Source organism: Oncorhynchus tshawytscha, linkage group LG33 (genome assembly GCF_018296145.1).
Source record: "Oncorhynchus tshawytscha isolate Ot180627B linkage group LG33, Otsh_v2.0, whole genome shotgun sequence".
Taxonomy (NCBI): domain Eukaryota; kingdom Metazoa; phylum Chordata; class Actinopteri; order Salmoniformes; family Salmonidae; genus Oncorhynchus; species Oncorhynchus tshawytscha.
In genome coordinates, this window is record NC_056461.1 from 48,705,619 (window position 1) to 48,719,369 (window position 13,751).

Consider the following 13,751-nt stretch of genomic DNA (forward strand, 5'->3'; position numbering starts at 1 on the left):
GGCCACACTACCCCACAGGAGGCCACACTACCCCACAGGAGGCCACACTACCCCACAGGAGGCCACACTACCCCACAGGAGGCCACACTACCCCACAGGAGGCCACACTACCCCACAGGAGGCCACACTACCCCACAGGAGGCCACACTACCCCACAGGAGGCCACACTACCCCACAGGAGGCCACACTACCTATCACAGGAGGGGATTGTTTTCCTGGCCCTATCACACGAGGGGATTGTTTTTGCTGGCCCTATCACACGAGGGGATTGTTTTTGCTGGCCCTATCACACGAGGGGATTGTTTTTGCTGGCCCTATCACACGAGGGGATTGTTTTTGCTGGCCCTATCACACGAGGGGATTGTTTTTGCTGGCCCTATCACACGAGGGGATTGTTTTTGCTGGCCCTATCACACGAGGGGATTGTTTTTGCTGGCCCTATCACAGGAGGGGATTGTTTTTGCTGGCCCTATCACAGGAGGGGATTGTTTTTGCTGGCCCTATCACAGGAGGGGATTGTTTTTGCTGGCCCTATCACACGAGGGGGATTGTTTTTGCTGGCCCTATCACACGAGGGGATTGTTTTTGCTGGCCCTATCACACGAGGGGATTGTTTTTGCTGGCCCTATCACAGGAGGGGATTGTTTTTGCTGGCCCTATCACACGAGGGGATTGTTTTTGCTGGCCCTATCACAGGAGGGGATTGTTTTTGCTGGCCCTATCACAGGAGGGGATTGTTTTTGCTGGCCCTATCACACGAGGGGATTGTTTTTGCTGGCCCTATCACACGAGGGGATTGTTTTTGCTGGCCCTATCACACGAGGGGATTGTTTTTGCTGGCCCTATCACACGAGGGGATTGTTTTTGCTGGCCCTATCACACGAGGGGATTGTTTTTGCTGGCCCTATCACACGAGGGGATTGTTTTTGCTGGCCCTATCACACGAGGGGATTGTTTTTGCTGGCCCTATCACACGAGGGGATTGTTTTTGCTGGCCCTATCACACGAGGGGATTGTTTTTGCTGGCCCTATCACACGAGGGGATTGTTTTTGCTGGCCCTATCACAGGAGGGGATTGTTTTTGCTGGCCCTATCACACGAGGGGATTGTTTTTGCTGGCCCTATCACACGAGGGGATTGTTTTTGCTGGCCCTATCACAGGAGGGGATTGTTTTTGCTGGCCCTATCACACGAGGGGATTGTTTTTGCTGGCCCTATCACAGGAGGGGATTGTTTTTGCTGGCCCTATCACAGGAGGGGATTGTTTTTCCTGGCCCTATCACAGGAGGGGATTGTTTTTGCTGGCCCTATCACACGAGGGGATTGTTTTTGCTGGCCCTATCACAACACACGGTCCTGGGATTGATCGCTTCTCCCGGGCTGTATGCACAGGTCTCTTGGATGAAATCAGGACTCTGCTCTGAAAAAGCGTTGGATTTTTATTGACTACATCCATCAGTTTTGGGAGCGACCCCGCAGTTTCTAAAAAGAGGACGTCCTGAACAGGAGCTTGGATCCTGAGTAACATTGGAAAGGTAATAGTGTCCCTGGATGAGAGCTCGGCGGTATGATTATATGAAATTCTGGATAATGCAACCTTGATTCATGTAAATGTCAGAAGTTTAGACTTTTTTAAAAATGTATGTTATTCTAATTCTTGCTTCTCAAACTAACACGCAGACATTTTGATTATTACTAACTGACTCCTGGTAAAAAATATATATATATATTTCAAACCCTGAAAAATAAACTATTTTGGGCGTCATTTTGCTAACGATTTTTGGAATCACTTCCAAAATGTATTCCATTTGGATTCCCTGGTTCCGCTGGGGAAGCTTAAAACGCTGAGGATAAATGAGTTCACTGAGGTGTGCAATTGTTTTAATTGACTTTTAATGATACCTGTGATGTTTTGTGTTCTATAATGTAATATAACTGTAGTTGTATCTAGTATCTTGTCCTCGGGGCACCATGGAAAATGAGACCCCCAACCCCCATTACGGTTTCATATGGTACTCTAATTAACAGAGGCACATAAAGCCTCTTTAGTTAATATTATTATATAGCATGTTAGTAGTATTATATACCACATTAGTAGTATTATATAACATGTTAGTATTATATACCACATTAGTAGTATTATATAACATGTTAGTATTATATACCACATTAGTAGTATTATATAACATGTTGGTATTATATAACATGTTAGTATTATATACCACATTAGTAGTATTATATAACATGTTAGTATTATATACCACATTAGTAGTATTATATACCACATTAGTAGTATTATATTACATGTTGGTATTATATACCATGTTAGTATTATATACCACATTAGTAGTATTATATACCACATTAGTAGTATTATATACCACATTAGTAGTATTATATAACATGTTGGTATTATATAACATGTTAGTATTATATACCACATTAGTAGTATTATATACCACATTAGTAGTATTATATACCACATTAGTAGTATTATATACCACATTAGTAGTATTATATACCACATTAGTAGTATTATATACCACATTAGTAGTATTATATACCACATTAGTAGTATTATATACCACATTAGTAGTATTATATACCACATTAGTAGTATTATATACCACATTAGTAGTATTATATACCACATTAGTAGTATTATATACCACATTAGTAGTATTATATACCACATTAGTAGTATTATATTACATGTTGGTATTATATACCACATTAGTAGTATTATATACCACATTAGTAGTATTATATAACACGTTGGTATTATATACCACATTAGTAGTATTATATAACATGTTAGTATTATATACCACATTAGTATTATATACCACGTTAGTATTATATACCACGTTAGTATTATATACCACATTAGTAGTATTATACACCACATTAGTAGTATTATATACCACATTAGTAGTATTATATACCACATTAGTAGTATTATATACCACATTAGTAGTATTATATACCACATTAGTAGTATTATAGACCACATTAGTAGTATTATAGACCACATTAGTAGTATTATAGACCACATTAGTAGTATTATATAGCATGTTAGTACTATATACCACATTAGTACTATATACCACATTAGTAGTATATAGCATGTTAGTAGTATTATATACCACGTTCGTAGTATTATATAACACGTTAGTACTATATACCACAGTAGTATTATATAGCACGTTAGTAGTATTATATACCACGTTAGTAGTATTATATACCACGTTAGTAGTATTATATACCACGTTAGTAGTATTATATACCACGTTAGTAGTATTATATACCACGTTAGTAGTATTATATACCACGTTAGTAGTATTATATACCACGTTAGTAGTATTATATACCACGTTAGTAGTATTATATAGCACGTTAGTAGTATTATATACCACGTTAGTAGTATTATATACCACATTAGTAGTATTATATTGCACTTTAGTAGTATTATATAGGATGTTAGTAGTAGTAGTATTATATAGCATGTTAGTAGTAGTATTATATAGCACGTTAGTATTATACTGGCCGTGTGGTGCCAGGACAACAACCTCTCCCTCAATGTGATCAAAGCAAAGGAGATGATTGTGAACTACAGGAAAAGAGGACAGAGCACGCCCCCATTCTCATCGACGGGGCTGCAGTGGAGCAGGTTGAGATCTTCAAATTCCTTGGTGTCCACATCACCAACAAACTAACATGGTCCAAGCACACAAAATCTATTCCCCCCCAGGAGTCTGGAAAGATTTGGCATGGGTCCTGCGATCCTCAAAAGGTTTTACAGCTACACCATCATCACTGCCTGGCCTGGCAACTGCTCGGCCTCCGACCACAAGGCACTACAGAGGGTAGTGTGAACGGCCCAGTACATCACTGGGGCTAAGCTCCCTGCCATCCAGGACCTCTATACCAGGCGATGTCAGAGGAAGTCCCTAAGAATTGTCAAAGACTCCAGCCACTCTAGTCATAGACTGTTCTCTCTGCTACTGCACGGCAAGCGGTACCGGAGCGTCAAGTCTAGGTCCAAGAGTCTTCTAAACAGCTTCTACCCCCAAAGCCATAAGACTCCTGAACATCTAGTTAAATGGCCACCAGACTATTTGCATTGTCCCCCGGAACGCTGCTGCTAATCTCTGTTATTATCTATGTATAGTCACTTTAATAACTACCTACATGCACATATTACCTCAATTACATCGACTAACCAATTTGATTATATATATCATGTTAGAGACATCTTAAGTACTGTAAACACAGAAGTGTTGTTGATGTCAAGTGTTTGTCAAGTGTTTTTGATATATACCTCTCTCGGTGTCTGGGTTTATTGGCAAACATATGTCAACATGGTTTATTTGTATTTATTTTACCAGGGAAGTTGAGTGAGAACACGTTCTCATTTACAGCAACGACCTGGGGAATATTTACAGGGGAGAGGAGGGGGGGAAGAGGGGGGGGGGTGAAGTAGATAATAAAAGATAAATATTTCACTCACAGAAGTTCCAAAAGAGTTAAGTTTGAAATGTCAATATGTATGTCTGTATGTATGTCTGTATGTCTGTATGTATGTATGTCTGTATGTCTGTATGTCTGTATGTATGTATGTATGTATGTATGTATGTATGTATGTATGTATGTATGTATGTATGTATGTATGTCTGTATGTATGTCTGTATGTCTGTATGTATGTATGTCTGTATGTCTGTATGTCTGTATGTATGTATGTATGTATGTAGTGATGATGTACGAAAGGGAAAATAAATAAGCATAAATATGGGTTGTATTTACAATGGTGTTTGTTCTTCACTGGTTGCCCTTTTCTTGTGGCAACAGGTCACAAATATTGCTGCTGTGACGGCACACTGTGGAATTTCACCCAGTAGATATGGGAGTTCATCAAAATTGGGTTTGTTTTCAAATTCTTTGTGGATCTGTGTAATCTGAGGGAAATATGTCTCTCTAATATGGTCATACATTGGGCAGGTGGTTAGGAAGTGCAGCTCAGTTTCCACCTCATTTTGTGGGCAGTGAGCACATAGCCTGTCTTCTCTTGAGAGCCATGTCTGCCTACGGCGGCCTTTCTCAATAGCAAGGCTATGCTCACTGAGTCTGTACATAGTCAAAGCTTTCCTTAAGTTTGGGTCAGTCACAGTGGTCAAGTATTCTGCCGCTGTGTACTCTCGGTTTAGGGCCAAATAGCATATCTCTCTCTCCCTCTCTCTCTCTCTCTCTCTCTCTCTCTCTCTCTCTCTGTAGTTGGGAGGTGTTGAGGTTCCTGCTGTCTAATCTCAGATGGTGGATGGAGGAGTATCGATTCGATGGCTTCAGGTTCGATGGTGTCTCATCCATGCTCTACCACCACCACGGCATCGGTGAGATGTGTGTGTTAGTGCGTGCATGTGTCTTTCTCCACATCATATCGCTGTTCAAACCAGACAGGCTTTTGAGTTATGCAACTCTCAGTAGACACTCACACAGTTATGTACCTCTCAATATAAAGAGATGAAAAGATAGAGTAGGCGGGAGAGTGAGATACTGGAGGTGGTGAGTAATGTTTGAGACCTTGGCGTTCCAAGTGAATACAAGTGAGAATCTGTCTGAACTAAACTGAGCTCTCTGTCCTCTCGCTCTCTCTGTCCTCTCTTGCTCTCTGTCCTCTTTCCCCCTCTCTCTGTCCTCTCTCTCTCTCTCTCTCTCTCTCTCTCTCTCTCTCTCTCTCTGTCCTCTATCTCTCTCTGTCCTCTCTCTCTCTCTCCTCTCTCTCTCTCTCTTTTGTTCATCCTCTCGCTCTCTGTCCTCCTCTCTCCCTCTCTTTCTCTCTCTGTCCTCTCTCTCTGTTCTCTCTTCTCTCTCTCTGTCCTCTTTCCCTCTCTCTGTCCTCTTTCCCTCTCTTCCCTCTCTGTCTCTGTCCTCTTTCCCTCTTTCTTCCTCTCTCTGTCCTCTGTCCTCTTTCCCTCTCTTCCCTCTCTCTGTCCTCTTTCCCTCTCTTCCCTCTCTCTGTCCTCTTTCCCTCTCTTCCCTCTCTGTCCTCTTTCCCTCTCTTCCCTCTCTCTCTCTGTCCTCTTTCCCTCTCTTCCCTCTCTCTGTCCTCTTTCCCTCTCTGTCCTCTTTCCCTCTCTGTCCTCTTTCCCCCTCTGTCCTCTTTCCCTCTCTTCCCTCTCTCTGTCCTCTTTCCCTCTCTCTCTCTCTCTCTCTCTCTCTCTCTCTCTCTCTCTCTCTCTGTCCCCTCTTCTCTCTCTCTCTCTCTGTCCCCTCTCTCTCTCTCTCTCTCTGTCCCCTTTCCCTCTCTCTCTCTCTGTCCCCTTTCCCTCTCTTCCCTCTCTCTGTCCTCTTTCCCTCTCTTCCCTCTCTCTGTCCTCTTTCCCTCTCTTCCCTCTCTCTGTCCTCTTTCCCTCTCTTCCCTCTCTCTCTCTCTCTGTCCTCTTTCCCTCTCTCTCTCTGTCCTCTCCACAGCCATGTCTTTCTCTGGTGGTTACAGTGAGTACTTTGGGATGCAGGTTGATGAGGACTCGATCATACATCTGATGCTTTCCAACCACATCCTACACACACTCTACCCTGACTGCATTACCATCGCAGAGGTAATGTCACACACCTAATCTAGGACCTATCAGATCATTCTGGCGTCTTCTCATCTCATTCTCTCAGATCTAAAATACATCCTTCACATGCTCTGCCCACCTCGTGGTTCCACTCTGCCATATGGGTCTAATCTGCGTTATAAGACATCATCTAATCACACTTTCACACTAGAGGTTTAGAGAATCAGAGATAATACACTTCTGTCCAGAGATAATACACTTCTGTCCAGAGATAATACACTTCTGTCCAGAGATGATACACTTCTGTCCAGAGATGATACACTTCCGTCCAGAGATGATACACTTCCGTCCAGAGATGATACGCGTCCGTCCAGAGATGATACGCGTCCGTCCAGAGATGATACGCGTCCGTCCAGAGATGATACACGTCCGTCCAGAGATGATACGCGTCCGTCCAGAGATGATACGCGTCCGTCCAGAGATGATACGCGTCCGTCCAGAGATGATACACGTCCGTCCAGAGATGATACACGTCCGTCCAGAGATGATACACGTCCGTCCAGAGATGATACACGTCCGTCCAGAGATGATACACGTCCGTCCAGAGATGATACACGTCCGTCCAGAGATGATACACGTCCGTCCAGAGATGATACACGTCCGTCCAGAGAGGATACACGTCCGTCCAGAGAGGATACACTTCTGTCTAGAGAATCAGAGATAATACACTTCCGTCCAGAGAGGATATACTTCCGTCTAGATCAGTGGTCACCAACCAAGGCATTTATTGTCGATCGCAGAAAAAACAACTTTAAAAAAACAATAAAGCCTTGAGTTCCCTTTTTGTTTGTATTGGTCTTGTCCTGTTGGCGGTAGGTGCTAATCAGCTGTAGGGCTGCCCTGTTGGCGGTAGGTGCTAATCAGCTGTAGGGCTGCCCTGTTGGCGGTAGGTGCTAATCAGCTGTAGGGTGGCCCTGTTGGCGGTAGGTGCTAATCAGCTGTAGGGCTGTCCTGTTGGCGGTAGGTGCTAATCAGCTGTAGGGCTGCCCTGTTGGCGGTAGGTGCTAATCAGCTGTAGGGCTGTCCTGTTGGCGGTAGGTGCTAATCAGCTGTAGGGCTGTCCTGTTGGCGGTAGGTGTTAGTCAGCTGTAGGGTGGCCCTGTTGGCGGTAGGTGCTAATCAGCTGTAGGGCTGCCCTGTTGGCGGTAGGTGTTAGTTAGCTGTAGGGTGGCCCTGTTGGCGGTAGGTGTTAGTCAGCTGTAGGGTGGCCCTGTTGGCGGTAGGTGCTAATCAGCTGTAGGGCTGCCCTATTGGCGGTAGGTGCTAATCAGCTGTAGGGCTGCCCTGTTGGCGGTAGGTGCTTTCAGCTGTAGGGCTGCCCTGTTGGCGGTAGGTGCTTTCAGCTGTAGGGCTGCCCTGTTGGCGGTAGGTGCTAATCAGCTGTAGGGCTGCCCTGTTGGCGGTAGGTGCTTTCAGCTGTAGGGCTGCCCTGTTGGCGGTAGGTGCTAATCAGCTGTAGGGCTGCCCTGTTGGCGGTAGGTGCTTTCAGCTGTAGGGCTGCCCTGTTGGCGGTAGGTGCTAATCAGCTGTAGGGCTGCCCTGTTGGCGGTAGGTGCTAATCAGCTGTAGGGCTGCCCTGTTGGCGGTAGGTGCTTTCAGCTGTAGGGCGGCCCTGTTGGCGGTAGGTGCTTTCAGCTGTAGGGCTGCCCTGTTGGCGGTAGGTGCTTTTCAGCTGTAGGGCTGCCCTGTTGGCGGTAGGTGCTTTCAGCTGTAGGGCTGCCCTGTTGGCGGTAGGTGCTTTCAGCTGTAGGGCGGCCCTGTTGGCGGTAGGTGCTTTCAGCTGTAGGGCTGCCCTGTTGGCGGTAGGTGCTTTCAGCTGTAGGGCTGCCATGTTGGCGGTAGGTGCTTTCAGCTGTAGGGCTTCCCTGTTGGCGGTAGGTGCTTTCAGCTGTAGGGCTGCCCTGTTGGCGGTAGGTGCTAATCAGCTGTAGGGCTGCCCTGTTGGCGGTAGGTGCTTTCAGCTGTAGGGCTGTGTTGGGGTAGGTGCTTTCAGCTGTAGGGCTGCCCTGTTGGCGGTAGGTGCTAATCAGCTGTAGGGCTGCCCTGTTGGCGGTAGGTGCTTTCAGCTGTAGGGCTGCCCTGTTGGCGGTAGGTGCTTTCAGCTGTAGGGCTGCCCTGTTGGCGGTAGGTGCTTTCAGCTGTAGGGCTGCCCTGTTGGCGGTAGGTGCTTTCAGCTGTAGGGCTGCCCTGTTGGCGGTAGGTGCTTTCAGCTGTAGGGCTGCCCTGTTGGCGGTAGGTGTTAATCAGCTGTAGGGCTGCCCTGTTGGCGGTAGGTGCTAATCAGCTGTAGGGCTGCCCTGTTGGCGGTAGGTGCTTTCAGCTGTAGGGCGGCCCTGTTGGCGGTAGGTGTTAATCAGCTGTAGGGCTGCCCTGTTGGCGGTAGGTACTAATCAGCTGTAGGGCTGCCCTGTTGGCGGTAGGTGTTAATCAGCTGTAGGGCTGCCCTGTTGGCGGTAGGTGTTAATCAGCTGTAGGGCTGCCCTGTTGGCGGTAGGTACTAATCAGCTGTAGGGCTGCCCTGTTGGCGGTAGGTGCTAATCAGCTGTAGGGCTGCCCTGTTGGCGGTAGGTGCTTTCAGCTGTAGGGCTGCCCTGTTGGCGGTAGGTGTTAATCAGCTGTAGGGCTGCCCTGTTGACGGTAGGTACTAATCAGCTGTAGGGCTGCCCTGTTGGCGGTAGGTGCTTTCAGCTGTAGGGCTGCCCTGTTGGCGGTAGGTACTAATCAGCTGTAGGGCTGCCCTGTTGGCGGTAGGTACTAATCAGCTGTAGGGCGGCCCTTTGCGCCAGGAATGTGAAGTGTTCCCACAATGCATTGGCAGAGCAGTTCAAGCATAGCCCGTATGCAGTGATAATATATTGGGCCTCTAGCTTACTGTACAAACCTCATTGATCCACAACTGTTTTTTAATTGGTTAATGTTGCTTAGGCTTCCGTTATTTAAGTAATCTTAAAATCAAATCTGAGCGGTAGATCTCAGCTTGCATTTTGACTGTCTCTGTCTTTCTTTCTCTCTGACTTCCTCTAGGATGTATCAGGAATGCCAGGGTTGTGTAAACCAGTGAAGAATGGAGGACTTGGCTTTGACTACAGACTCAACATGGCTGTACCTGACAAGTGGATCCAGGTGTGTGATATTGAGTGTGAGATCAATCAATTCAGTCATGAAGCTGAATGACTCTGTCTCTAGCAACCTGTTATCTGGCCCAGACACACTAATCTTCATGGCTGGTTGTATTGGCCCATACACATGGTCCCATACACATGGTCCCATACAGATGGTCTACAGATGGTCCCATATAGATGGTCCCATATAGATGGTCTACAGGTGGTCCCATATAGATGGTCTACAGGTGGTCCCATATAGATGGTCTACAGGTGGTCCCATATAGATGGTCTACAGGTGGTCCCATATAGATGGTCTACAGGTGGTCCCATATAGATGGTCTCATATAGATGGTCCCATACAGATGGTCTCATATAGATGGTCCCATATAGGTGCTCTACAGATGGTCCTATATAGATGGTCCCATATAGATGCCCTACAGATGGTCCCATACAGATTGTCCCATTCAGATGGTCCCATATAGATTGTCCCATGCAGATGGTACCATACAGATGGTCCCATACAGATGGTCCCATATGGATGGTCTACAGATGGTCCCATATAGATGGTCCCATATAGATGGTCCCATATAGATGGTCCCATATAGATGCTCTACAGATGGTCCCATATAGATGGTCCCATATAGATGGTCCCATAAAGATGGTCCCATATAGATGGTCCCATATGGATGTTCTACAGATGGTCCGATATAGATGCTCTACAGATGGTCCGATATAGATGGTCTCATATAGATGGTCCCATATAGATGCTCTACAGATGGTCCGATATAGATGGTCTACATATGGTCCCATACAGATGGTCCCATACAGATGGTCTACAGATGGTCCCATATAGATGGTCTACAGATGGTCCCATATACATGGTCCCATATAGATGGTCCACAGATGGTCCCATTTAGATGGTCTACAGATGGTCCCATATAGATGCTCTACAGATGGCCCCATACAGATTGCGCCATGCAGATTGCCCCATACAGATTGTCCCATGCAGATGGCCTCATATGGATGGTCTACAGATGGCCCCATATAGATGGTCCCATATAGATGCTCTACAGATGGTCCCATATAGATGCTCTACAGATGGTCCCATAAAGATGGTCCCATATAGATGCTCTACAGATGGTCCCATATAGATGTTCCCATATAGATGCTCTACAGATGGTCCCATATAGATGCTCTACAGATGGTCCGTCCCATATAGATGTCCCATATAGATGGTTATAGATATAGATGTCCCATATAGATGGTCCCATATAGATGGTCTACAGATGGTCCCATATAGATGTTCTACAGATGGTCCCATATACATGGTCCCATATAGATGGTCCACAGATGGTCCCATTTAGATGGTCTACAGATGGTCCCATATAGATTGTCCCATATAGATTGTCCCATATAGATTGTCCCATATAGATTGTCCCATATAGATTGTCCCATATAGATTGTCCCATATAGATGGTCCCATATAGATGGTCCCATATAGATGGTCCCATATAGATGGTCCCATATAGATGCTCTATAGATGATCCCATATAGATGCTCTACAGGTGGTCCCATACAGATGGTCCCATTTAGATGGTCTACAGATGGTCCCATATAGATGCTCTACAGATGGTCCCATACAGATTGTACCATGCAGATTGCCCCGTACAGATTGCCCAGATGGTCCCATATAGATGGTCCCATACAGATGGTCCCATACAGATGGTCCCATACAGATGGTATGGATGGTCTACAGATGGTCCCAGATAGATAGATGGTCCCATATAGATGGTCCCATATAGATGGTCTCATACAGATGGTCCCATATAGATGCTCTACAGATGGTCCCATAAAGATGGTCCCATATAGATGGTCCCATATAGATGCTCTACAGATGGTCCCATATAGATGTTCCCATATAGATGCTCTACAGATGGTCCCATATAGATGCTCTACAGATGGTCCGATATAGATGGTCTACATATGGTTCCATATAGATGGTCCCATATAGATGGTCTACAGATGGTCCCATATACATGGTCCCATATAGATGGTCCACAGATGGTCCCATTTAGATGGTCTACAGATGGTCCCATATAGATTGTCCCATATAGATGGTCCCATATGGTCTACAGATGGTCCCATATAGATGGTCCCATATAGATGGTCTACAGATGGTGCCATATAGATGGTCCCATATAGATGCTCTACAGATGGTCCCATATAGATGCTCTGTAGATGATCCCATATAGATGCTCTACAGGTGGTCCCATACAGATGGTCCCATATAGATGGTCCCATATAGATGGTCTACAGATGGTCCCATATAGATGCTCTATAGATGGGCCCATATAGATGGTCTTCAGATGGTCGCATATAGATGGTCCCATACAGATGGTCTACAGATGGTCCCATATAGATGCTCTACAGATGGTCCCATACAGATTGTACCATGCAGATTGCCCCATACAGATTGCCCCATGCAGATGGTCCCATACAGATGGTCTCATACGGATGGTCTACAGATGGTCCCATATAGATGGTCCCATATAGATGGTCTCATATAGATGGTCTCATATAGATGGTCTCATATAGATGGTCCCATATAGATGGTCTCATATAGATGGTCCCATATAGATGCTCTACAGATGGTCCCATAAAGATGGTCCCATATAGATGGTCCCATATAGATGCTCTACAGATGGTCCCATATAGATGGTCCCATATAGATGGTCCCATATAGATGGTCCCATATAGATGGTCCCATATAGATGCTCTACAGATGGTCCCATGGTCCCATATAGATAGATGGTCCCATATAGATGGTCCCATATAGATGCTCTACAGATGGTCCCATATAGATGCTCTACAGATGGTCCCATATAGATGCTCTACAGATGGTCCGATATAGATGGTCTACATATGGTTCCATATAGATGGTCCCATATAGATGGTCTACAGATGGTCCCATATACATGGTCCCATATAGATGGTCCACAGATGGTCCCATTTAGATGGTCTACAGATGGTCCCATATAGATTGTCCCATATAGATTGTCCCATATAGATGGTCCCATATAGATGGTCTACAGATGGTCCCATATAGATGGTCCCATATAGATGGTCTACAGATGGCGCCATATAGATGGTCCCATATAGATGCTCTACAGATGGTCCCATATAGATGCTCTGTAGATGATCCCATATAGATGCTCTACAGGTGGTCCCATACAGATGGTCCCATATAGATGGTCTACAGATGGTCCCATATAGATGCTCTATAGATGGGCCCATATAGATGGTCTTCAGATGGTCGCATATAGATGGTCCCATACAGATGGTCTACAGATGGTCCCATATAGATGCTCTACAGATGGTCCCATACAGATTGTACCATGCAGATTGCCCCATACAGATTGCCCCATGCAGATGGTCCCATACAGATGGTCTCATACAGATGGTCTACAGATGGTCCCATATAGATGGTCCCTATAGATGGTCCCATATAGATGGTCTCATATAGATGGTCCCATATAGATGGTCTCATATAGATGGTCTCATATAGATGGTCCCATATAGATGGTCTACAGATGGTCCCATATAGATGGTCCCATATAGATGGTCCCATATAGATGCTCTACAGATGGTCCCAGATGGTCCCATATATGATGTCCCATATAGATTCCCATATAGATGGTCTACAGATGGTCCCATATAGATGGTCTACAGATGGTCCCATATAGATGGTCTACAGATGGTTCCATATAGATGGTCCCATATAGATGGTCCCATATAGATGGTCAGATGGTCCCATATAGATGGTCCCATATAGATGGTCCCATATAGATGGTCCCATATAGATGGTCCCATATAGATGCTCTACAGATGGTCCCATATAGATGCTCTATAGATGATCCCATATAGATGCTCTACAGATGGTCCCATATAGATGGTCCCATATAGATGGTCTACAGATGGTACCATATAGATGGTCTTCAGATGGTCGCATATAGATGGTCCCATATAGATG

General features: G+C 45.4%; 1 protein-coding gene across 1 annotated transcript in view; it reads left to right on the forward strand.

Moving 5' to 3' along the window:
* gbe1a (glucan (1,4-alpha-), branching enzyme 1a) overlaps positions 1-13,751 on the forward strand; it is a 174,717-nt gene that overhangs the window by 96,958 nt on the left and 64,008 nt on the right. Inside the window, exons 8-10 of the mRNA XM_042311035.1 lie at positions 5,272-5,387; positions 6,469-6,596; positions 9,642-9,740. Of these exons, the coding sequence (XP_042166969.1) occupies positions 5,272-5,387; positions 6,469-6,596; positions 9,642-9,740 (343 nt within the window). The remainder of the gene's footprint in view (positions 1-5,271; positions 5,388-6,468; positions 6,597-9,641; positions 9,741-13,751) is intronic.